The 27667-nt window shown below is 41.4% G+C and overlaps 1 protein-coding gene across 2 annotated transcripts; it reads left to right on the top strand.

The window, feature by feature from the left end:
• tpbg (trophoblast glycoprotein) lies at positions 1 to 6633 on the top strand. 2 transcript variants are annotated; one of them, XM_068323643.1, is made up of 2 exons: positions 1 to 2344; positions 5315 to 6633. In XM_068323643.1, the coding sequence occupies exon 1, from the start codon at positions 432 to 434 to the stop codon at positions 1569 to 1571; it is 1140 nt and encodes a 379-aa protein (XP_068179744.1). In that variant the 5' UTR covers positions 1 to 431; the 3' UTR covers positions 1572 to 2344; positions 5315 to 6633. The 2 variants fall into 2 exon arrangements, with proteins under 2 accessions (XP_068179744.1, XP_068179742.1); XM_068323641.1 differs by lacking the exon at positions 5315 to 6633 and adding an exon at positions 2935 to 3094.
• The last annotated feature ends 21034 nt before the right edge of the window (positions 6634 to 27667 follow it).

Raw genomic sequence — 27667 nt, 5'->3', positions numbered from 1 at the left:
AGGAGAGACGCGAACTGGATATACTAGTGCGCCCTATAGCACCTTTGGGAGACAGGGGGTCTTTGTTTGGTTCCGAACCAGCAACACGAGTAAATTATCTGTCGGTTCTGTAGCGGAGGCGACCTGTTTTAAAGCGCCTGTAAAAAATCTCGTATAGTTTCCCAATATCAGCCGGAGAAGATAGAAGTTTACGGGCTTCGTCCACATATCCCGCGTCTTGGAAATGTAGACGTATCCTAAACGAAGATGGTTTGGGGATAGTTATCTGAATCAGAAACTGAAGTGGGCGCAGTTTTGTTTTTGTTTTGTTTTTTTTAAGGATAAAAAGGATATACACAGTTTAAAAAAAAGTTTGACTTGTTCCAGCTGAAGTAAGGTTTGGATTGCTGTCGTTACGCACGGTCTGCGCTGGCAGATTTGCACGATCCAAGATGCGCCTGTTGAGAACGCCGTGCGCGCGTAACCACGGAGAAATCCGAGGGACAGCGTTCAACTATGTGATGATTCACTGGATCTTCTTCCTCTCGGTCGTGCTGTACTGTCACGGATGTCCGGACAAATGCCTGTGCTCCTCACAAACAGTGAAATGCCAGAACCAGGACTTGGACACTCTTCCGCATTCTTTACCGACAAATACCAAATTCTTATTCGTCACAGGAAATACTATTTCCCGGATTGGGGTGGAGTCTTTCCCTGATCTTATGGACCAGTTAACTGATCTCTATTTAACCGGGAATGAAATTGAGTTTGTGGATGCAGACGCATTTGACAACTTACCAAATCTCGTGCGGCTGGACCTGAGCAACAACAAAATCCTGAATTTCAGCGATAAAGCTTTTCCTCACAATAACATACTGCAGGTGCTGAACCTCAGTAGCTCTTATCACAGTGACGCGTCAATGTATTCGAACCTGGGTGTCCTGGAGAAGGGAAACCTCCTCCAGCTGACCGTCTTGGACTTGTCCAACAATGAAGTTTTGGTTCCTCCAGAGAACATGTTGGAAAACCTCCCCAACTTGGTCAACCTCAGCCTGCTAAACAGCTCCATCATCTCCATCCAGAACGGAACGCTGAGGGTGCCACCGCTGCGTGACCTTGATCTGAGGGACAACAGCCTGAGGAATCTGCCCAGCACTACCCTGGCAGAGTTAAGCCTCAAACCTGGTCTTCAAATCCATCTGTCTGGAAACCCCTGGCGCTGTGACTGCTCCATCGAAGACATGTTGTTTTGGCTGAAAAACTCCACTCAGGTCACTGATGTGCAGAACCTGACCTGTGCGGTCCCCGAGGGCCTGAAACGCCAGCTGCTTCTGCAGGTCGATCAGTCACAGCTGAAGTGCTCAGGCGACATGGAAGGTGTGCTGGAGACCTCATATGTCTTCCTGGGGCTGGTGCTGGCCCTGATTGGTGTCATATTCTTGTTGGTGCTCTACCTGAATAGAAAAGGCATCAAGCGGTGGATGTACAACATCCGGGATGCTTGTAGGGACCACATGGAGGGGTATCATTACAGATACGAGATAAACTGTGACCCACGTTTGGCCAACCTTAGCATCAATTCTGATGTGTGAGAGAGGACGGGACACTGACCGAGGCCCACAGTGAGATACTAGATGACTTGTACTGTTAAGATTTGCATGAAAGTCTTCCTCCACTTTCCCCTTTCCCCCAGTGATGCTATTCAGATTTGACATCAGTCATTGCTCCAAATTAACCCCACTCACAACCTCCTTTCAGCCAGTGCCGCATGTAATACAAGTACCTGGCAGCTGTGATGTCAACCACATTTTTTCCGTGTAACATTGCATGGACAATGAATCATGGGGACAGGTTTTTTTTGGAGAGCCACATCGAGCGATACATTCTATTTTTACTCTTCTTAAAGGATAAATGGATGGAATACATAGACTTTTTATAAGTGGAAAGTGTGACAACGTTACATGGGCTACTGCGGCGTGTTGCATCATTTTTATTATGACTGCTTCAGAGAAATACTGTATTCCTTGTGAATAAGTGTGTTCTTTTTAATGTGTGAATTCATGATATATGGTATGCCTTTTTTTCAGAGTGTAGCACACATTGCATAGATTTTTATTTGAAATGGTGGATGTAATTGCTCTTTTTTCTTGTGAAGATATTCAGCTAAATAAAAAGAAGCCAATGGATTGCTGGAACATGTCTCAACGCGGAACTTTTTAATCTGGATTGTGATTCAAAGGCTTTGACGGAGGAGACATGCCACAGCTGGCATGAACAATATAACAAATACCGACTGGTTCTCCAGGTGGCAGTGATTTCGACGAAGTGTGAAATACTACTGTTCAAGCACTGCGTTCATTAAGAAGTGAGTTAGGAGGAATAAAGTCAAATTAATAAATTGAAAATGTGGCATGCTATCTGAATAAAATAAGCTCTTTTCTATTTGTGATGAAATAGCCAACTGTTATCTCCTGTCCAATTTACTTCCTGCTGTGAATCTGATAAATATCCTTGGCTCAGCAGAGAATTCCCCAAAATAATGTGTGTGAGCCGCAGCCAGTGGGCAGGTTTCACATCCAACACCCCCACCCAGACACTCCAGCATACACTGAAACCCTTTCTATCCTCCAGCTGCCAAAATGAAAGTGTTCTAAATTGTTTTGCTGGCGTATGCTAATGAAGGTAAAGTGAAGTCCAGATTGTTATGGGGTACACGATGAAGTGAGCTCAAACAGCTTTGCCTCTCTTCTATAGGGGAACTCGCCTCCTTTGAAAAAGTGTTTTTCATTAGTGTTTCTACCTGAATTTAAATTACAATCCTGTTTTTTTTTTTTTTTTTGGTGTCCACTATAACAGATTAATAATTAATATGTAGTATTCCTTTGAAGAGTATGTCGTGCATGTTACTATCTGGCAGTTTGAATTAATGAGGATGTTTGCTGTGTCTGTGTACAGGAATGATTGTGATCTTGTCCTTTTGAGGAGCATCTAGATTGATCATAATCTCCCTCTGGCTCCCCAAACAAACAACAATCGCCAGCAATTGCATCGCCTGCAGCTACAGTACGTGTCATTTGTAGTAGAACAAAGTGTCTTGAGCGCAGACTTCCCCTCGCTGTAACTCGCAGAAACACGGTATGTCGTCATCTATTTCAGAATGAGAAATGGGGGTAAAGCTGGGGTGTGGGGGGTGGGGGCTGTTCACACAGGGGCCGCAAAGAAATTAGAATGATTGGTGGTGGTTTAAAGGAGGGCCCATAAGTACGGTAGCAACTTGAGATACATGTGACTTGAAATATGGAAATCTTTTTGGGTTAGGAGCAGTAGCTCTGTCCACACTTTTTTTTTGAGATACCAATGGAAATCCGAGCTACGGGTTGCACCTCCGCTAGTTGACGGATGTTTATAACATCAGCTGAGACCGCATCTTGTTTTTTTCCCCACATGTTATCCACAGAGCGTGCTCCTGACATTTGTACTTCTTATCATTATTTATTATCCATCCATTTACTTCCACGTATTTCCCCGGACTACAGGAATTTATTGTTATTTATGTAACTGATATATAATTAATTAAGCACAGGTAATACATGTCTATTGGCTGATAAGAAATAATTTTAAGAAATTTAGGGTCTTTCTAGCTTTTTTACAAGACTGGAAAGGATTGAAATTTTAGTTATTTTACAATGGAAAAATGTATTTGAGATACTAGTTGTTAGACTTAAGCCATGGAATGAATTAAACTTTTATCTCCAGGTACTACTGTAATACCTATGCAAGGGGGCTGAATGTTGTCCACGTAATGAGGCAGGTGTTAGCCGTTACTGGCTGCCCTTATTCTGATTGTATATATTTGATTTGTCTTGTTTGTTTAGAGGAAGAAAAGCTGTGTGTAACTCTAGCTGGTCTGGTACTGTGTGTCTATTTGTCTCTTTATAAACAGCAGCTGCCCCACCATCTCAGAGGGCTTGAGACATGTCCTCACACCTTTAGTTTCGTGCTCAGATATCTGCAGAGCAGACAATATTTCCAGTTTTGGAGATAAGAAGATGTGTGTGTACAGTGATGTATATTTTTCTTGTATAGACATTCTTCTCTCTGGCTTCCAAGTGTGTTTGTTTTGCTTCTATTCTTATCAAACTCTGTGACATCCACCCATAGGCTGATTTTCGAAGGTTAAACACTCCTAAGGCCAAATACTGTTAGTTAGGAGCACTTGTTTCTGGATTTGTAATTGTTGCAGCTTCATTTTGAAAATGGATGGTCTCACTTCACACCCAATTCCCCAAAGTGAGGCCTCCTGACTTCTTTGTCCCAGGGGGGGACATCCAGGTACAGGCTGCTTACAACCTAATGTTTCCACAGATACTGCCAGAGAGGAGCGCTCCTCCTCACACTCTCTGCAGATTCATTTTAACATGTGATTTTTGCCCAGCCATGCCTCGAGCTACGCTTGGCAGAGCAGGTGTAATTACAGAGGAGAAAGAGAGAAAAAGAAGGCAAGCGAAAGAGAGAGGGAGTAAATGGTTGAATAGAAGGAAACATAAAATGGATGGGTGTAGAGAGCTGTTATATCAGCTTAACAACACCTTCTCTGCCTCACTCAGTGGTCCCCTCTTGGTTGTTAACACTATTTCCCAAGCAGCTTGGACTCCTAAATTGCACATCATTGACTTGCGGTGTCAGATGAGCTTTAGCAGTGGGTGTCCACCTGGTCCCTGGACTCCCTGAGTTGTCTGTTAGGGCCATCATCTAAAGCTCATTTTGCAGACTAGAGTGGTAGCGGCTGCTGAGGCCAGTATACGATGACAGACAACACGGAATTTACTCCACAGCTATGGATCACTAGCTTTTGTGTCCAGATGTGTGTCCATGGCCTCACAGCAGATATATCACAATCAATAAATCCATGAACGTAATTTATTACCTGTGTTCTGGGTATAACGGATATGTTATGAATTTTTCCAAATCATTACTCACATGCCCATATTTAGATTGAAGGGCTTCGAATCTGAGCTGTACTTCCTATTGCTGATGGAATAGGTCGTGGCAAAAAGTCCAGTCGTCTGTCAGTATCTCGATACCAGATGCCCCTGTGTTACTGCCCCAGAGGGAGGAAAATATCAATGGAATCCCCCAAAAAACCCCAACTACTGTGACTGTAGCTGATTCCATTCTGATCTGGTAACTTTCTGAAGCCACGATTTAGCCGTGATTCAAATCAATCCCTGTGCTGCAGAGAGGTTGGCTGCAGCCAATTACGTAGCAATCTATCACGCAATCTGTGGCTTTAACTGGACGGGGCTTTAACTGTTCCCTTTCTTTCGACTTTCAGACGATGGTATGTATCAGCACGGGGAGAAGCCCTGGCCTCAAGATAAAGACGTCACAGCCTTCACTGCCATTATATAACATTCTGAATCATGAGTTTCGTGGAGGGGCATGAAATACATGTGTGGATTAAGACACTAAATACAGCTATATATGAGAAGTTAACTCACAAAAGAATTTTAATTTAAGTTTTTCAATTTTGATATTGCTGATTGAATATTACATTTAGGTAGACCGGACAACAAAATGAATAAAAGACCCTTCAGATTAAATTAATCACACTTCACATATAAAACACACAGGTGAAACCCAGCCCCAACTTTTATTCCTAGAACCACACACAGCTACACTGTTCCCTGCTCACAACCATGAGCCACATTTAATATGCCAGTGCACTTTCCTAGCGGTGAGAGACAGACTGGCAGGTTATCAGATTGCCAGAGTAGCGTAATTACATTCACTACCTCGCACCGCTCTGCTGCTCCACAAACACCTGGTCAGTTGCCCCAGCCACTGACCTTCCATTGAGCAAAAAAAAACAAAAAAAAACAAAAAATATGACAATGGCAGTCCCACAGAAGATGCTTTCTGGAGTGAAATTGTGAAATTGATTTTTTTAAACAAAGAAACACAAAGTCCCTCCTCCATCTCTCTGAAATGACAGAACCGCCCAGGGATCTAGTAGTCAGCTAGTTGGATGGCTTGTTTTCAGCCCACCCCTACAACGTCCCTCCACAGGAGATTCTTCAGCGTCTCTAATGCAGATTTATGAATCCTCGCATGAGCATGCTCATAGGAGCCTGCCCCCTGTTGTGCTATGTTGGACTTAATGAACAAGCGTCATCCTAAACGAAGACGGATCTGAACTGACAGCTCTGTGGCCTCTCTGAGAGAGCTGTGGCCCACGGCATCTGCCACGTGCTTGAGGGACAGATGGAGGGAAGAGCAGGGATGGGTAGATGTGGCTTAGGCTAAGATATCTGATGGTTTAGTGTATTGAACTTGGACATAGACCTAACTCAGTGTGATGCATGTACAGTGTCAGAAAATATACTAAGAATGACCTTTTATGCATAGTAGTGTCAGAATGTTAATAGTGTACTGACCTTTCTGGATGACTTTTACTCTGTGAAGACCTTAGAGGATGGATTTTTTTTTTTCAGTGTTACATGAGTCTCATGAGAGTTCCTCTGGGGGAAACATGTATTCTGATGATCAGCGTTATTTTTACATAGACTTTAATGTGTTTTTGTTACTGGTAAATCACAAGATTTGTGGTCTGGGAAGGATCTTTACAGAGAGAAACTAAGACCATATTGCAATTAAATCAACATCAGAGATGAAGCATTATTAAAATTAAAAACAAAAAAATAAAATATACACATACTGCACCAGTAACAGCTCTGGTTGCAGGCACAAAAGCAATGGCTGTTTGTCTTCTGTACATTTTCTGAGAGCATAAACCCAGCCTGCTTCTTGTCATCCAGTCACAGAGGCGGACAAGAGAAGACTTTCTGTTGAATTAAAAGAAATCTCCAGAGAGAGATTAATGTGTGGACATGTACATCTAATGCTGGGCTCAACCATCAAGTGGTCTCTTGTGTTTGCTCTTAAACATGTGGGATGCTCAGGAGATTCACACTAATTTGTTTCTTAAATGAGTTGATATTCCGACAGCCCTGCTGAGGAAATTACAGACCCAAAGCCTCCACCGCCGGACGTGTTTGGTTACAAATCCCAGCTTTGTCTTCTGTCCCAGTGGTCGGCAAGACATTCATGTAATGTGTGTTTCTGTTGTATTTATCACTTAAAGACTCTGAGGATGGGTGTCTGGTTTTTATCATCCTTACAGTCTCAGGCCAAAAGAGGAGAATAAACAGTCTAACTAAGCCACTGTGTACAGGACTTAACCAGGTAATGACAAGAGTGCACTGTTTATGCAGTGGCAACATTGAGATCAAAAAGAAAGTGAGTTAAATTTAAAATATGAAATATAGTGCAATAATGTGTATTGGATATCTGAACCTGATAAGAAAAAATACAAAGCACCTACCCTGAGCTCATGGCCAAATTTTCATGTCCAATCTGGCTCACAATTAAGTCCACCCAGCTCTGAGGGAACAGGGATTGACTTTGTCTATACCCTCATTTAGCTTTGTTTAACACAGTGCATGAAACCAGGATGCCAACTGCCTTTAAAGCAGCTGTGTAGCCTTTGAGTTCATTCATGTTTATTTGAGCTTAAATTAATTAAATATAGTGGCAAATATGTTAATTGTTATTTTTTTTCTAATGTCTTAACTGTGAAATGTAAAATAAATTGTAACGTGAATTTTGTTTTATCATTTAAACAGGTTTGACCAAAATTTTCTTGGTTGGATATTATTATTACTTTAACTTGTAAGTTTTTCACTCTTCTCATTTTTATATTTGAAGGCTATTTTATATTTTTCCACTGCTGAGGTGGAAAAAGATGGACCTTAGAAATAACAGTCGGAAAAATATTAGTAATTATTAATTGATTTATTCAATACTAACCATTGCAGCGGCAACAGTCCTAGCAAAGAAGACACTCCTCTAGTGTCTCCATATTTTCTGTGTGAAGTTTGTATGCTCTCCTTGTCTGCATGTGTTCCCTCCAAGTTCTCCCTGTCTGCGTGGGTTCTTTGAAGGTTCTCCGGCTTCCTCTCACCATCAAAAAACAAGCAATGTAGGTGAACTGGAGACTGTAACTTGGTTGTGTCTTTAGTGTGGCCCTGTAAAAAACTTGTGACTTGTCGAGGACATTTCGTGCCTCCAGCCCAATGGTAACTGGAATAGGCTCCAGCCCCCGTGACCCGAAAGAGGATAAGCGGTAAAGAAAATGAATGAATTAATATTCACACTTCATCACTATTTCAAATGACTTTGATTAACATTTTTTCTGTGGTTCCATTAAACTAATGGCAAATGACACTATCTATTATTAATATAATAATAGATCTAATAATGGGGGGGGGTCAGTAACAGTCAGCCTCACCGTGACCACAAAGACACAGCGCCGTCAGTCATGTGGATCTCATTACACTTCTTTCATTGTGCAGATTAAAGGAAGAGTTCAGATAAAGCAACATTTTACCCAAACATCATTGCAGCTTCAACTAGAACCACTCAGGAAGATTGGGATTTGTTTATCCATACCATAATGACATTTGGGTCGGCATCACACCAAATTGAGTAATGCCCCCTGCTTTGTTAGCATGACAAATCATCCTACATATCATCAGAATATGTCATCAGCAAAAAATGTGATTTTCCATTATGGTGGATCTGGTTTGTTGGTTTTTTTGTCTAAATTGGACTTCCTAACTTTTAAAGGTACATTAGTTCCATTATTTACTCTCAGTTTGCATTACATTGGCTATATATCGGTGGTAGTGTCATGTCTCTGCCTTTCTCTTACCAGGACACAACCAATAATATCTATTTTTCATAATATTGGCCTAGAGTGTACCTCATTGATTACACCTAGATCTGTTTCAGACAAATAGCTGTTGCTGGTTAGGTAACAAATATAAATGCCTCCGTACAAGATATTCTGGCACAATCCAAATCTTCAGAAGAACCCAGATCTCAAACTGATTTAAAAATGTTCACCTTTTGTGAGTCTAAACTTTACTGAGGCTGCAAAAGATAAAAGCGTGTCTGAAATGGTACATCCATAAATACACATGATTAACTTCAATGGAACTCTTTCTGCTGTGTGTAAAGTTAGCAGTTTAGGATTTAGGTTTAGGATGAATCTCTTCTTTTTTCCATAGATTTTTTTTATGTTCAGAAATGCTTTGCTGTGTCACAAACATCACCTGACTCCATTGCAATGGGGTGCAGTGAGGGAATAATGACTGGAGGTTAATCTGTAGACGAACTGCATCTTTAAATAGCTATAACATGTCAATGAGTCATCATTATGTGCACATAAGGTTTTTGATTTATTTGAAAAGTAATTCTAAGGGAAGTTAACCACATTTGAGTTTTAACTTTCTGTTTAGTGACCAATAGTTGATGTAACTTGACAGAAAGAACATATACATATCATCAAACTGCTGCTGATATTTGTGGTGATGTCTTTATCATGCTCCCATTTAAGGAAGACTCCAAGGGGCTAACTGCTAAAAATAAGTTTATATAAGCAGAGAAGAGAGGCGTGGATAGGACACTATAATAGTTTTTCATTTGGCGAATCCCAGCTAACTCTAACACGTTAAACTTTCCAAGTGGTTATGCCCCAGCCTAAACACAACTAGAGGTACGTGCCTGTAGCCAACATTTATCTCTTACGTTCTGAGAAACCATAAAGGACAAGTGTTAAAATAAACCACTACGTCTCAGCGAATAGAAATGTTTGCCATCAGGTAAAACTGGAGTGGTTCTAACATAATTTGAGCCTTGTAGTGCTGTATCTAGAGGAAAACTGATTTGATTTAGGGATTATAAACGGACGTCGGAGTTGCTTGCAGGCCTTTATTGCACTTTCTTTGCAACTTTGTAACATGCAAGAAAAACTAGAAAAATGAATGATATACTGTAATGCTGCATTTTTGTCACACTGAGTTCTGAGCACTTTTTTCCTTGGGAGGCAAATATAAAAATATTTTGTTTGCATGGTGCATGCATTTCCCAATGTACTTCAGTAGAGATGATCAATAACTCATCAACTAGAATGTCAAACAAAGTTGCCAAACTAAATTTACAAAAGTTTTCTTGAAGGAGTCCAGTAGAATGAAGGATTTGCTTTGAGAAGCACTTAAACAGCTGAGATGATGCACTTTGTACGGCCTGGTCGTCCTTTGTTAGTTGTTGCGTAAGTCTTTGTGGCCATTAGGGACAGCATTGAATGTGTGGTAATATGATGTAGATCAGGGGAGTGTGTCATAGTGAGTAATGACCTCAGCTGCTCAGAGGCAAGGCTAAGGGAGCACAAGCAACAAGGAGGAGCTCGATCACGCCATCTTGGGATGATTCTACAAGGTCATGTGGTACAAAACCTCTGTTTAAAAACATATTGTTTTTATCCTCCAAATTAAATTGCTCAGTAGGCCTTGAAAACATGGTGGAAAATGGTCCTCATGGAGTACGAAGGCCGTGTTCCTGCCATTAATCTGGTAGTATGAAAGGTGTTGAAGTGGACACTTGTTCAACTCCTCTAGCTACAGCACGCGGAAGGGGAAAGAGGAATTAATTGTATTGCCAAATAATGATCCAATCTTTTCACAGCTTTAAAGATGAAGTCACCCTGCACCCTGGTTTACTGGCTAACATAAAATTGTCTAAAATTTCTTGCTTTCGTTAATATCCCCTACTGTGGTATACTTCTAACTGAACTAGTGCCGTCTTTATATCTGCTTATGTTCATACATTTGATTCATAATCACAAGTTTATTTAACCTCGTCTAAGCATGTAATATGAATCCCATTTGTAATTTATGAACCTCTGACTTCTACACGTTAAAACACCTTAAAATGAGACCACCTGCCTTGAGATCTCCCTATTTATAATCTCGTGGAATAAGTAGTGAGTTGACAAACATTGCCAGATGGTGAGGTGTCACTGCAGCACCAAGACAGAACTATGCCAAAGAAACAAAGGCAATGTTTAAAAGCTGCAGTACCCCTACATAACCAGCAGGGAAACACTTTAAAATTAAGCACAGTCTTTGTTGCCTCCACAAAGGAAATAATATTTATTGATGGCATTTTTTTGGACTTTTCTACTAGCAGTAACGCTCTGTCCTGAAACATGGTGGGAGGTTTTCTGATTTGACAGAACATGTGAAGTTTTGGATCCAGACCCATCGATGGCCAAACAAGCAATGACATGTGATTTCAAATTCTAGGAAGAGGTTCACATGGTCTCGGAATCATTTTATTTGGGTCAAACTATCGTGACACTTTTGCTTTTAGATGAAATGACATAACTGGGAAAATGAGCCATCTTTGTAGAGGATTGCTCTCTTTGAACGCTGTCTCACTGGAGATGAGACCATTTCTAATGTTTCATGAACAATATACACTGTGTATGCTCTTCTCTTCAAATCCTTCTGAATAAATTAAAGCGCTGATGTCATGATATGCATTTTGGATTTTAACATTGTTGTTATGGAGCTATGAAGGCATGGTTGGAGAGCATATAGATAAGACAAGGACGAAAGCTATGAAATCATTTGTCTTTGTCCATGAGGAATAATTAATTTGGAATAAAATCCTATGACAGTCCCGGACATCAAAGTTTTTGTCTCTTTTTTTGTCTGAGCATTTCATGTTTTCACTGCTGCTTAGTTATTAAGAGGTTATAAAAATACTTCTAGACTGTACTACTAATCCACCTGTAGATTGCAAAGTTGAAAAGTTTGATTTGCAATAGGAGGTACAGCAAATAAAAAATAGTTTATTTGCTGATTGATGATGTAATCTTTGAACCAATCATTTAAAGAACCCTGTTTCTTATTGGTGTATTCACCTTTGAACGGGATGAATACTTCGTCATTACTTTCAGAGCTCCATACCTTCTTTCCTTATGTGTAAGCCTATAGTATCCATTACCTCAAATAGATCCCTTTCTCCTGAGAGCCTTATTGAAAATACTTGCATTCACATCACTCCAGTTACAATCTCTGCTTCCAGTTGTCAAGTGTATCGTTACACCCCTTTGCTCTCCATCTTGTCATTTTCTATTCTCCATATGAAATGAGATGAGTCTCCATGCTAGCAAGGTGGTCTGGCAGTGACAGCGCTGGCGGTTAATGAAATAGTCTTCAGACAGGGAACAGGCTCACACAGACTCCCAGCTGATGAAATACAATATTCTTAAAGTACTGTGTAACATGAGCTTCATACGTACAGCTATCAGATAGTGCTTGATGATACCTCTATTATCGTTCACAAGCCAACACTTTGGCCAGTTAGGATCTCTCCGATTACCCCACTGTACACGAGCCAATCTGAGATGAATCAGATAAAAACTCAATTAGCTGTTGTAAAGTCACTCACTCTAAGTAAGGGTTCAATAAGCCTTTCCATATTTGCTTTGTAAGATCAAACACCAGGTTAAGACTTGATTTAATTTTCACGACTTGGCTTTTTGGGTTAAATACCTACTTTCTCCTAACAGCACCAAATTCTTGCAGTTCACTGGAGTATACAAATACGTAGCTCAATGGGGATTACTCTATCATGCTCTTGCACCAATCCCCTTAACAACGTGTTGTTAAACATCAACATAAAATTCAGTCTGACAACTGGCCCAAGAGTCTGCAGCTAAAATGACCACAGTGGTATGTGGTGAAGCAGCTGTGGTTTTACTTTTTAGGATGGTTGGTGTGCCTTTTGTTCTTGTTCCCTTCATTTAAGCTTTTCTCAGCTTCTATTTGTCATCAGCCCGCAAATACCCAGTCGATCAAAATTGCATTTGTTTCAAATTATCCATGTGAGGCAAAAATATGGATGACAGCCAAAGAACAGGAGGTCCTGAAACAATGCCACTCTTACGCTAGCTATGAATGAAATGAGCTCTGTGCTGAGGTTAATTTGTTCTGTATTGTGCCCAAGTTTCATAAGTCTGCCCAACAGTGTGACTTGCTCTTCACTTGTCTGATGAAGCTCCTTTGGATGTCTCCAGACCCATTATGATTCTAGGAACTCTACATTGGCTGTAAGGGATGCTGGAAGAACACGCCTGGTAACTAATAGCTGTTTTATAATTTCTAATTATTAAGTTCACTCATTAAACACTGCAGTTCAACAGTTATGCCTGTGTTGTGCATAGTATATGTAGTTTTTAAGCTGAATTTACGATCTGGTGTATTTTTCTTCAGTGACTCTTGAGAGCAGACTGCAAAAACTATTAAAACTAAAGTTAACAAACTAAGCCAATTCTGTCTAAGCCAAAGAGGAAACCATTAGCGTTCACATCTCTCATCTCTGAGAGGATACAGCTTTCCATCTGTACGGAGAGTCCATACAGTTCCACAGAAAAAAAACTGGATCCTACGTGATGCCGCTCACAAGGTCTGCTGTCTCGCTCTTCAAATTGTGTTTTTAAGAGGACAGAAAATAATTAACACAACACCTCAAAATAGCAAACACGAATAAATGCCACCACAGGAAAGATTTAAATTTTGGGTGCAGCTCTTCCTTTAAATTATGTTGTGAAGCCAGGGCCATTTGGAAGTAAAGAATATAATTACTCAATCAATTACCTTCTCAACAGGCTCAGACCTACATATATATTTTAGCTGCTCTTGAGACAGCCAATGTTTCATGATGTTATTATTAATGTTGATGTTAAATTCAAATCGAATAGAACGTTTTTTGACATGAAGTAAAAAATAATTGGATTGAAAATTGGAGAGAAAAAAATCACTGCAGAGTAATCTCTACTGCCTGAACAGTATAACCTTAGTGTATATAAGAAATGATGTTTTACACAAGTGGACAAAATTTTTGGTCCTCTTCTTCTTTTCTTTCGGCTTTTCCCTTCAGGGGTCGCCACAGCGAATCAATTGCCACCATCTAACCCTGTCTTCTGCATCCTCTTCTCTCACACCAACTACCTTCATGTCCTCTTTCACTACATCCATAAACTTCCTCTTTGGTCTTCCTCTAGGCCTCCTGCCTGGCAGTTCAAAACACAGCATCCTTCTACCAATATATTTACTGTCTCTCCTCTGGACATGTCCAAACCATCTCAGTCTGGCCTCTCTGACTTTATCTCCAAAACCTCTAGCATGTGCTGTCCCTCTGATGTACTCACTCCTGAGCTTATCCATCCTGGTCACTCCCAGAGAGAACCTCAGCATCTTCATCTCTGCTACCTCCAGCTCTGTCTCCTGTCTTTTCCTCAGTGACACTGTCTCTAGACCAAACAACATCGCTGGTCTCACCACAGTTTTGTACACCTTTCCTTTCATTTTAGCTGAAGCTCTTCTATTACACATCACACCTGACACTTTTCTCCACCTGTTCCATCCTGCCTGTACACACTTCTTCACCTCTTTTCCACATTCTCCATTGCTCTGGACTGTTGACCCTAAATACTTAAATCCTCCACCTTCTTGATCACTTCTCCCTGTAACCTCACTCTTCCACTTGGGTCCCTCTCATTCACACAAATGTACTCTGTCTTACTGCGGCTAACCTTCGTTCTTCTTCTTTCCAGGCCAAACCTCCACCTCTTCCCTTCACTGCAGATCACAATGTCACCCGCAAACATCATAGTCCATGGAGATTCCTTTCTTACCTTGTCTGTCAGCCTGGTCCATCACCTTACCGAACAAGAAGGGGCTCAGAGCTGATCCCTGATGCACTCTGACCTCCATCTTGAATTCCTCTGTCACACCTACAGCACACCTCACCACTATCTTACAGTCCTCATATATGTCCTGCACCGCTCTAACATACTTCTCTGCCACTCCAGATAGGAACCACAGTTCCTATCTGGGCTCCCTGTCATAAGCTTTCTCCAGATCTACAAAAACACACTGCAGCTCCCTTTGGCCTTCTCTGTACTTCTCTATCAACATCCTCAAAGCAAATACTGCATCTGTAGTACTCTTTTTTGGCATGAAACCATACTGCTGCTCACAGATGCTCACTTCTGCCCTTAGTCTAGCTTCAACTACTCTTTCCCATAACTTCATTGTATGGCTCATCAGCTTTATTACTCTGTAGTTGCCACAACTCTGTATATCTTAAAAATGGGCACCAGTACACTTCTCCTCCATTCCTCAGGCATCTTCTTACTATCTAAGATCCTGTTGAACAACCCATTCAGAAACTCTACTGCCACCTCTCCTAGATACTTCCAAACCTCCACAGGTATATCATCAGGACCGACTGCCTTTCCACTCTTCATCCTCTTCAATGCCCTTCTCACTTCATCCTGACTAATCTTTGTTACTTCCTGGTCCACAACAGCCACCTCCTCTAGTCTTTGTTCTCTCTCATTTTCCACGTTCATCAACTCTTCAAAGTACACTTTCCATCTTCCCATCACACTACTGGCACCTGTCAATAGACTTCCATCCCTATCTTTAATCACCCTAACCTGCTGCACGTCCTTCCCATCTCTGTTTTTCCAACCTGTATAGATCAGTCTCTCCCTCGTTGCTGTCTAACCTAGCATACAAGTCAACATAAGCCCCTTGTTTGGCCTTTGCCACCTCTACCTTCACCTTACGCTGTATCTCCTTGTACTCCTGTCTGCTCTCCTCAGTCCTCTCAGTGTCCCACTTCTTCTTAGCTAATCTCTTTCTCTTTATACGCTCCTGTACCTCCTCATTCCACCACCAAGTTTCCTTGTCTACTTTCCTTCCAGATGAGACACCGAGTACTCTCCTACCTGTCTCCCTGATCACATTGGCTGTAGTTTTCCAGTCATCTGGAAGCACCTCCTGACCACCCAGAGCCTGTCTTAACTCCTACCTAAAAGTCATGCAACACTCTTCCTTTTTTAGCTTCCACCATTCCATCCTCTGCTCTGACTTTGCCCTCTTCATCTTCCTCACCACCAGAGTCATCCTACACACCACCATCCTGTACTGTTTGGCTACACTCTCGCCTACCACTACTTTGCAGTCACTGATCTACTTCAGATTACATCGTCTACACAAGATGTGGTCTACCTGTGTGCTCCTACCTCCACTCTTATAGGTCACCATATGTTCCTGCCTCTTATGGAAGAAAGTATTCACTATAGCCATTTCCATCCTTTTTGCAAAGTCAACTACCATCTGTCCTTCTGCGTACCTCTCCTGGATACCAAACCTGCCCATCACCTCCTCATCACCTCTGTTTCCTGTACCAACATGTCCATTGAAGTCTGCAACAATGACAACTCTCTCACTTCTAGGTATGCTCTGCATCATTCATCAAAGTCCAACCAGAATTTGTCTTTCTCCTCCAACTCACATCCTACTTGTGGAGCATACCCACTAACAACATTGAACATTGAACATTGAACCTTCTATTTCTAGCTTCAGACTCATCACTCTATCTGACACTCTTTTTACCTCCAGGACATTCCTAACAAACTCCTCCTTCAAGATAACTCCTACTCCATTTCTCTTCCTATCTACACCATGATAAAACAACTTGAATCCTGCTCCTAAATTCCCTGCTACCTTTCCACCTGGTCTCTTGGACACACAGTATGTCTGCCTTCCTCCTCTGTATCATCTCAACCAACTCTCTACCTTTTCCTGTCATAGTCCCAACATTCAATGTCCCTACTCTCAATCCTATACTCTTAGCGTTCCTCTTCTCTCTCTTTCTACGAACACACTTTCTTCCTCTCCTTCTTCGACCAACAGTAGTCCAATGTCCTCCGGCACCCTGTAGGTGAATAGCGCCAATGGCGGTCGTTGTTAACCCAGTCCTTGACCGATCCGGTATGGAAGTCAAAGGTTTGATTCGCATGTTTGGTTTGGCAAAAGTTTTACGTCGGATGCCCTTCCTGACACAACCGTCTGTATTTATCTGGGCTTGGGACCGGCACAATAAGACACTGGCTTGTGCCCTCTTGTGGCTGCAAGGTAATAGACAATGTAACAGACAGGGTAATAGACAGGGATAACAGACAGGGGTCAACAGACAGGTAACAGATGGGGTAACAGACAGAGGTAAAAGACAGGATAACAGACATGGGTCAACTTCTCACCCTTTCTAACCCTAACCCTTTCTAACCCTAACCCTTTCTAACCCTAACCCCTTCTAACCCTAACCCCTTCTAACCCTAACCCCTTCTAACCCTAACCCCTTCTAACCCTAACCCCTTCTAACCCTAATCCCCTCTAACCTGCACCAGATATTCCAGCCCTCTCCTCACGAACAAACTGCTCTAGTTGTCTCACATTTGAAGGGTGCATTCTACAGTCTGTAGGTTTCAGCTACAGTCTGTAGAATTTCAGCTCTGATGTTCAACAGGATTGAAATCAGGACTCATAAGGAGGCCACTGCAGAACAGCCCAGTGTTTTGCTCTTAACCACTTTAGGTGTTTTTTGCTTTGTGTTCACTATCTTGTTTGAGGATCCATGATCTGTGACTGAGACCAATCTTTATAACACTATGCAGCTCATTTCTTTCCAGAATGCCTTAGTCTTGAGACTTCTTTAACCTCGCCCTAATTAAAGATACCCTGTACCAAATGCAGCAAAGCAGCCCCAGGACATAACCTATCCTCCTCCACGTTTCACAGTAGGGACAGTGTTCCTTTCTTGATATGCTTCATTTTTGCGCATGTGAACACAAGAGAAACAGAAGCTCCAGTTTGGTTTCATCTCTCCAAAAGACATGCATTGTGGCAAATTCTTGCTTTTTTATGATTTCCATTCCTCAATTGTGTCCTCCATGGCCTTCTCCCATTGAGTCCACTTTGGCTCTAACAATGATGTATGGTGTGATCTACCATTGATGTACTAGGTTCTTGGAGCTGACCTTTAATTTCTTTGGAGGTTTGAACATCATGATGCTTGGATATGTCTTATAGCCTTTACCTTTAAAAGCTTGTCTATACTGTTGTTTCTAATCTCTTGAGACAACTCTCTTCTTCACTTCCTGCGGTCCATGTTTAGTGAGGTACATTCCATGTTATTCAACAGCACAGCGACTACTACTGTAACCCTTCAAATAGTCAGACTGACGTAATATCTGTGATGCTAACTAGAGGATACACCCTAATTTAACATGTTCAGAAGGTTCAAATTATTTTCAATCCTTTCTAAGGGTACCATCTTTTTTGTCCAGGCCAGTTTCATTAGTTTGTTTTTTAAAATGTTTCTGTTGAACCACAATTCCAAATCAATGTCTGATATTCAGTGGTTAATTTTCAGTGATTTATTTTTATTATTTATTGTTACATTTGTCAGTTTTAAGTTATTTAATTGACCATTGTGGATTTTTCTTTCATTAAGACAGGGGCACCAACAACTCTGACCACGTCTGCATGTGTATGTATGATGATAGATGATGGTGATTAAGTATAACCATGTGGTCCTTTTGACATCTGCTTTATGGATATGTTTTTCAACAGTTACTCTTGATGAAGAGGTAATTTACCTTCACAGACATCAAGTAAACTCAAATATTAATTAGTGTTGCAGACTGTTAAGGTGTTTGTCCATACGTGCATGGCAGACAGCTGCTGTGGAGAAATGAGAAACATTCTCCTCGTGCCCATTAATGGAGCTTTCATCCATCCTCCCCTCATCAGCACTGATCCTGAATGAGGCTGGCAGGGTTGCAGGCAGGCCTCAGCCACAGGCGTGCAGCGGTTTACTGATGATACAAAGAAGAGAAAAAATGACAACAGATCAGATGTGCATGCACACAAACTGTAATCACATCATGATCCCTACTGGCCAGTCAGTCACCCTCCCTTTGTCTGAGCTGTGTTTTCACCATCAGCATTGATCAAGGACACAAACTTCATCTTATAAGCAGTTTGTGTATGAAATAAGCAGTCTACATGGCTTGCTGCTTTTTTTCTGCAGAAACTATGTACTGTGATGATGGGGCTGTTCAGGAGATAAAAGGGTCTTTCTGGATAACAAGCAGAGACAGAGGAAGTTCAGAGGGAGCAGTCTGCTATGATAGCATTCACTGCTTGAGATGCTGGAGGCCTTCAAGGAATAATTTAGTGGTAAGGAAACAACAAATATGTGTATCACCCTCAGAATAAAGCTTCACATTATACTTGATTTCTGCCAAATCCTCTTAAAAGTTTTTTGGAATAAAACTCTACAATGGATGATAATGTACTGAAGCCACAGATCATGTAAAGCTTAAATCTGTCCAGTGATATTTTGAAATGTCTGCAGAGCAGTCCAAAAAAAAAGGCCTTGTGAGGTTTGGGGAACAAGCAGTCATTGTGGCAATGTAGCAATTATGGGATGGTTGTTTTTTTTATGTGTGCATGTTGTAGCTACTGTAAAAGGAACACAAGGATAGAGGATCATAAATCATTGAATCATTGTTATGTCACAAGAAACTCTGCCACCATAACCAAAACCACTATAACAAAACACTGAAAAAATGTGATTGAAATGAAATGTTTCCCTCATTAATTCTACCTTTAAGTTTTGAGATAAAGAATGTGTTACTTTTACAAGTTCATTTTAGTTAGGTGACTACTAGGTCATTGTTAAAATGTGAAAATTACTGAAAGAAGTAATTAGTGATTTAGTTAGGAGACAGACAATGTAGCCGCAAGAGGGCACAAGCCAGTGTCTTATTGTGCCGGTCCCAAGCCCGGAAAAATACAGAGGGTTGTGTCAGGATGGGCATCAGACGTAAAACTTTTGCCAAATCAAACATCCATCCATTCATCCATCTTCCATCACTTATCCGTGGTTGCAGCAGCAGCTTCAACAGGGAGCCCCAAACTTCCCTTTCCCCGGCCACATCCACCAGCTCTGACTGGGGGATCCCAAGGCGTTCCCAGGCCAGTGTTGAGATATAATCCCTCCACCTGGTCCTGGGTCTGCCCCGAGGTCTCCTCCCGGCTGGACGTGCCAGAAACACCTCCCTAGGGAGGCATCCCGGAGGCCTACGCACCAGATGCCCAAACCACCTCAACTGACTCCTTTCCACGCGAAGGAGCAGCGGCTCTACTCTGAGCCCCTCTCGAACAGCAGTGTTTCTCACCTTATCTCTAAGGGAGACACCAGCTATCCGCCTGAGAAAGCCCATTTCAGCCGCTTGTATCCTCGATCTCGTTCTTTCGGTCATGACCCATCACTCATGACCATAGGTGAGGGTAGGAACGAAGATTGAATGGTAGATAGAGAGCTTTGCCTCTCGGCTTAGCTCCCTCTTTGTGACAACAGTGCGGTAAAGCGACTGCAATACCGCTCCTGCTGCCCCAATTCTCCATCCAATCTCACGTTCCATTGTTCCCTCATTCGTGAACAGGACCCCAAGATACTTAAACTCCTTCACTTGTGGAAGGACCTCATTCCCCACTTGGAGAAGGCCGTCCACCGGTTTCCTGCTGAGGACCATGGCCTCAGATTTGGAGGTGCTGATCCTCATCCCCGCCGCTTCACACTCGGCTGCAAACCGGACTAGTGAGCGCTGCAGGCTGTAAAGCCTCCTCACCACGACTACGCCTCGATATCCTGTCCATGAAAATCACAAACAGAATTGGTGATAAAGCGCAGCCCTGGAGAAGGCCAACAGCTACTCGGAACAAGTCCGACTTACTGCCGAGAACCCGAACGCAGCTCTCACTTTGGGCGTACAGGGATTGGATGGCCCTGAGGAGAGGCCCCCTCACCCCATACTCCCGCAGTACTTCCCACAGTATATCCCAGTTCACCCGCACTACTCGTTTGGGCTTACCAGGTCTATCCAAAGGTTTCCTCCGCCAACGGACCCAACTCACCACCAGGTGGTGATCAGTTGACAGCTCTGCCCCTCTCTTCACCTGAGTGTCCAAAACACACGGGTCAAACACAAATCAAACATGCAAATCAAATTTATTAGTGAAAGAGGATATGAAGGTAGTTGGTGTGAGAAGACAGGGTTAGATGGAGGCAACTGGTTCGCTGTGGCAACCCCTGAAGGGAAAAGCCAAAAGGAGAAGAAGTTAGGAGACAGACAAAATAAATTTTTTGTCAAAGATAAGGCATAATAATAATAATAATAATAATAATAATAATAATAATAAAATACTATAATAATAATAATAACAACAACAACATCAACGCAGCTCAGTAAGGCTACTGATAGAATACACATAATCTAACTAACAAACTTCATTTAATAATTAGTGAGTCTCCCAGATTGGACTATTTTTCTACTCATCTTAAAAGGGGTGAAGCACAGGGATGGATTCCCCCTCTCATGGCTCACTGCTTGTAAAATTTTGCATTATCCATTAAAACAGATTATTCAAGTATGTGCAGTCATAAACATATTTATTGTCATCATCACACTTTACCTCAAGCATTGTCACTCCGGATACCCAAGAAGGAAAAAAGTCCGACATCAGCATAATCAGCAGGGCCATAGCAACCCCGATGACATCATCTGGGTTATAGAGCCACATTACACAACAGTCTAGATGATTCCACAACCAGTACACATACATAATACATGTGAAATCAGTGGAGTGCACCAATGAGGCCAAAAAAGGTTTTGGTTTAGTTTGCCAATAGAGCTGATACCGATTCAAATTCTATAATTAAAAACATATTTCCAATTTTCTGAGGGTTGTGCTTTTAGTCAATATTTTAAAATTATCACGGCATATAAATGTGCAGAAGCCACAGTAAGATACTGGTGAAAATGACAGTTAAAATTAGTGTAATTGCAAAGACATCACTGGTGAAAATGTCCCCACTAACTCCTGCAGATATGCACAGCAATTAGAGCAGAAAAACCGCCCGACTCTCCTCTTTCCTTTGCAAAATTACATTAAATGCTGAGTATCTTGACACTCATTCATTCTCCATGTACAGTACAGCACATGTAGCCCTGAGCAAACAGAAGTGAATCATTCCGTAACTTTGTTATTTGAAGCTATTAAAGTAGACACAAGGCATTGTGAGGATTGCCTCCATCAGATGAGAGGCAGAGGAGGCGAGGTGGTCCAACGCCTTAGGATTACAGGACCCAAAGACATACATCATATATGCATGCATGTGTTGCATTACAAGTGTCTTCTTATTAAAATAGCTTAATGAAAAGTAAAGGTTTCTTTATCCACCAGTGTCTCACCCTCTGGTGGTCCATCGTATGTTTGACTTCTGTCAGTGCCAAGATATGAATAATGCTGTCTTTATCATATTTGAATTCACATGAATTACACTTGTGATATCAGAGCTAACTGATAGAAATAATTAAATCTGCCTTTATATCAACAATCAACACAAGCAGCGTAGCGGCTCCTTTAAAATAAGAGCCATGGATAATAAACGAAGGGGATGGACTTCACCTTTCTTTCCAGGGTTAACAAAGACTTTCTCAAAGGACTTCTGTATTTCATCCACATCACAAAAACAATGAAAGGAGAAAAAAAACTATTTTTCCCAGCGGAGTCTAGCTATTTCATTAAACTTATTTAATTGCTAAACTTTTGAAATATCCATCACTGAGACTTACCCACCTCTCCAGAACAATTAAGCTGAGTAATACAAAAGAAGGACAAGAAAATGCATGCAAGGAAAAATCTAATGGTCATTTTTCTTTCTGAGCGGTATTAAAAAAGGGGAGGGAAGACATGAAAATAGATGAGTCACTTTCAACTTGTCAAAACGTCCTCTCCTTTCTCTACCTGTCGCCTCTATGGGATAGCGAGGGTCTTTGTTCTGACTCAGAGACAAACCCTCCCCTTACATCCTTTTGGAAGGAACTGTAATTTGGCAGTCATTCCAGGAAATGGGATTCTCACACCTCAAAACTGTAAAATCCTCAGAGACTTACGCTTTGTACAGTCCTGGAACCATTCACAAAACTGGACACGGTGTCATCATGATGAATCCAGTCTAAAGATAGATTCATGGAAATACATTGGAACAGACAAAAGGCCTCTCTTTGGCAGCAGGCAATGGGCAACACAGAAATTGGCACTCTTGCAAACAGAAACTGTGGAAACTGTCCTGGAGAGCCACTGGGAATACTTTCCTACCTATTATTCCCTTGTGTTTCAATCCAGTTTGTCATAATTGAGGTGTGTGTTCTCTAGGTCAGGTCGGCAACACAAACAAAAGACCTTTTACCCTGGGGCCACAATCAGTTGAAACTCCTGGAGAAAGGGAAGGACAGAAGAGAAATGTGCTCAGCATTTTTGTACTATCACTTTTGTTTCCCTTGGTGCGATTTTGTTTGTGCTGTAGAAATGCTGGAAAGATGGATCCTCCAGCTTAACATCTAGCTTTTTACATTTGGGGAAAGAAATTGCTCAATGTACTGTATTGAGAGTGTTTTTAGCCACAGTAGCAGCATGGGTCCGTGGCAGAGAAAAGCCTACACTTCCTGTAGAAAATCAGGTTCCTTTTAAAGTGTAATATCTCTGGTGTTTGTCTTTTTTCACCCACTATCATAAGAAGAAATTTGAAAAGAAATTTGAATTGATCTATAATTGGGTTCTTACTAATTTTTTTGTAAAATCCTTTACCAATATAAGGTTAACATCACTGCTATGGTCCCCTGATTCTATCAAGTACCCAAGTAGGAAAAAAAAAAGTTTAAATGAGGCACAAATAGCTAATGCTGACACCCAGGTAGATTCTGTTACGTCCGCCTTACTGTATTATACTGTGGTGCTTTGGGGCAACAGTGCTGAGCAGGAGGAGCTGTAAAAAAAAAAAAAAAAAGAATATCTCACAAAAAATGGTGTTTCTGAAATGTTTTCAGAGCAGAGTGTGAGCTTTTACACAAATATGTACATCAACACACTACTGTTGACCACAGTACATGTTACCTGTACAGGTACATAGGCTGTGTTGGTATTCATAACAGGTGCACTGATGATCTGTTGGCTGCTTAACTATGCCAAGATCTAGGAAAACCGGTACTTCTATGTAGCAATACACAGCTTACATGCTATTGATTCAATAAAGGATCAATTTGTGTTTACATAGTTCTCAATGCCACATAATTCCGTAGGGTACATTAGTAAGTCCTTCAGGGGCTCATTAGTCCATTAGCTTCAACCAGCGTGGTCAAACTGCCTCTATGGCGGATAGCTTTAACCCATCAATCATACAGAACACACAAGTCTGAGTAGACTGGAGCATTTATCTTAGTCAAGAGTGCTGACTCTGCTGTTAACATTCTCCTCTTCATCCCCCATTCCAAATGCTATTGATCCTCTGAGGCAGTCTGTGCAGGAGTCATCAGAGAACATTGCTGACTGATCTGTCATCACTAAACATTTTGAGGATCTCAATTGTGGAACACACATCTCTTCCCCAAAATGTCAAAAATCTTTTTTTTTTTTTAATGTCACTATTCACTTTTATTCATAGTTCCCACCTATTTAACTGAGGATCGTTTTTAAAATTTAACATCTCACCCTGTGCACCCACTCCAGTCACATGAGTTAGCAGCTACAACAATCTTCCCTTCTGATTTCACATACTATGTGACACGCAAAACCCTTTAATGAGGAATTTGCCCCCCAACAGCGAGGCAAAAGCTCCAGTCTCCAGCCTCAGAGGCAACAGCCAATTCATCTTCCCTCACGCTGGAGGAGATATCAAGCTGCTGCTGCTGCAGAAACAACATCCTATCGCTCTGCTTCCAGCAGGGCTTCCATCTCCTCTGTCAGCTGTCAGCTCTAAACGTCTCCTGCTTTGTCAGACCAGAGCTTCCAATGAAGCCTGTGTCTGTCTGGCCAACCACCACCACACTTTCTCTGCAAACTTTGGAAAGAGGTTTTAGATGCTGGAGTTTATTCTGCAGTCCAAACAAGAGGAATATTCCTTCTGTTTTCATACAGGACATGTCAGTAAGCAGTTTGCTGTCTGTCATTGTGCTGTCAGAAGTATTTCAAGATTCAATTTCTTCAACACTGTTGCTGGAGAGCTGGCTGCCTCTGGTTTCTGGCTTGAAGGCTTAACATGAATTTGGTCCAAGATGGTCACTGAGGATTGTTCAAACCAATGGAACAATTAATGAGAAACCGAAGGCTTTTTGCCAGAAAACAGGCAGGGTTGCAGAGGAAGATAATGGCTGAGAGAAGGGGGGGGGGCGGACATTGTCTTTAAAAGATGTGGTGATTAGGTGAAGGTAAATGGGGCAATATCAATTAATGAGAGTCTACAGCCAAATGGGTTACTCTAAGGCTGTATGTCCTTCAGGACAGCAGCGCTTTGCGCTGGATGGTAATATCATTATATGACCATGTGACCACTGAAGCAATACTTCTAATTGCAAAGTGGATTTCAAGTCGACTCTTGAAATGTCCCCCAAAAAATTAAGATATTGCAAATTAGATGTATATCAGGTGAATCACAACGAGGAAAAAGAATTACTCGTCTTGGTCATATATGAGAAAATAATTCTGAGAAATATCAAGTGTTATCACATCTGATAAGTTAGAATTGAATGCTTTTCTATGGCAAAATGTGAGCAGCATTTCACAGTCTTTCACTGAGCTTCCACTGACTCTTTTTTGGGTAATTTGCCTTTAATGGAGAGGGCAGCTGAGGATGCCCACATCCATTAAATGAAAGCTGAAGCCTCTGTCCACGGGAGCGCTAGAACTTAAATTACCGTGGCAGAAGAATAAAATCCTAGATAATTTCAGTTTTTGTCCTGGTCACTGTGCTAGAAACCAATAAAATTCAAATTCAAATAATAAAAAAAAAAAGATCACCAATGGTATGAGAATTTATCTGGAATATCTAAAGATAATTTCATGGCAATCTGTCCGATAGTGCTGGGACATTACAATACGTCAATGCAACTAGGTGTGAACACACATTAGTGTCAACTGACTCAAGTCACAAAGGTGCAAAAGCAATACATTAAAATAACAGAGATTTAGTTAAACAACAAACTGGATAATCCGGAGGAGAGAATAGGTTAATAGCAGTCAAACACATGAATAGATCATAACAGATAAGCAGTCATATGAAATGTATAGACGGGGCAAAGGTCTTGTTCTTGTCTTTACTTTCCACCATCATAGCAACACTGAAAAACAAAAGGGTCAGATTCTGTGATCCCTCTTTTGCAGGACAACTCCAAGATTCTCAGGATAGATGACCCATTAGGCTTGGGTGACTAAAATGGGAACTCAATCTAATGCCTCATTTCCTCTCAGAGATGAGACAAGCTTTATGGCTTGACCTCTCCCAAATGGATTTCTTTCTACAGTAGCCACGTTGTAATCTCACACATCACTGTGTCGCTTAATCCAAAAATAATATCAAGCACATTAGTAAAGGCAAAGGCCTGGAAAATCCAATTTGAAATTCATACTGTGGTGGTTTTAGACTTGATCAGTCCATGTGTGTGATGTCACATGTGGTTTTATTGGCCCTTTATCTCCAATGAGAATAAAAACTCAGTATTTAGTGCTGAAAGGAGGTTCCTTGAATTTTACTCCAGTTATGCTCAGTAAATAATGTTTCAACATCTTTTAGATGGTGTACAAGGAATGTTGTGGTTCCTAGATGATAATTTTATGGTTGTTTGTGACCCCTGAGTTTGTCTCTAGTGCTATGAGGTTAATGTTTGTCTGGATTGTCTGGACAACTACTGCATAAAACACATTTATGTGCCATTCAGGATGTGGAGCCGAGACCTTTTCAACTTGGGACGGTGATCAGGTATTTGTACACTTTATCACCTACATTACTAATGACATTTTTAGGATTGCAATGTGCTTTTTGTTTTACTGTAAATAGCATGTTTTAGCATGGTGAACATGGTGGTGGTGAAAATGTTAACATCATCATAGTAAGCATATTAATGTACATTTAAGTTTAGTTAAAAGCTCAACTGTACAGCCTTGTGTCTTGGCCTCGCTGAAGTTATTAAACAGGCTGTAAAATTATTCTTCAGATTAAATCACAGCCGTGGGGAAAGAGGAGTCAGCCAATGTTTCTGTTGAGGAGAAACAGGACTGTAAGGGTCATCCTGCTGCCGGAGATGTCTGTGTAGATGTGCAGCATAACGCGCACGGTGATGGTGCCCTCAGGAAATCAAAGCAATGCATACCAGCTGAAGTCTATAGCATTCACAGAGGTTGCAGATGAATACCATTTCCCTTCCTCCTTGGACTGACTGTAAAAGTGGACTGACTGGAGCACTTTTAATTCAACACTTGTTGTCTGTTATCTAGGGAAGGAAAACAAAGTTTGCCCAAAACTACTCGAGGCTTCTGGGCGACGACGTCTCTTAGTGCCATCAACACAGCAGAAGCAAGCAGTAATGTGGAGTAGCTCCTCCTGCTCAGCGGGCTTGAAACAAATGGGTTATTTAGAGCCTGCTTCATTTGCACTTGTGGAGAAAGGGCACAGAGGAAATGAGAACCCCTTGACAGTTCAGCATTGGACGTATTTAATTAGCCAATTCACTTTATGCTTTGCCGCCTCAGTGGGTACAATACTTCTTTGTATTTTTAAAAATAATTGTCACTTGCCATATAAGCATTCAGCACATCAGGGCATGCATTAAGGAGCAAAAAAAATAAATGCCCCCGTTTCTACTAAGATCTGTTAAAAATAGATGCCAAGGCATACATTACACCACATTTCTGGTCAATGGTCAACCTCTAACAAGGATACTGGATGCCATGTTCACAAAGCATGAAGTAAAGATGTGAGCATCACGGGTTCCAGCACTAACCAGGCAGAGATCACTTCG

Source organism: Antennarius striatus, chromosome 9, assembly GCF_040054535.1.
Source record: "Antennarius striatus isolate MH-2024 chromosome 9, ASM4005453v1, whole genome shotgun sequence".
NCBI classification, from domain to species: domain Eukaryota; kingdom Metazoa; phylum Chordata; class Actinopteri; order Lophiiformes; family Antennariidae; genus Antennarius; species Antennarius striatus.
Note: the sequence above shows the minus strand (reverse complement) of the source record. Positions and strands in the feature narration are given on the sequence as shown.

Coding starts and splice junctions, on each gene's coding strand:
- tpbg (XM_068323643.1), top strand. CDS start 432: ATGCGCCTGTTGAGAACGCCGTGCGCGCGTAACCACGGAGAAATCCGA.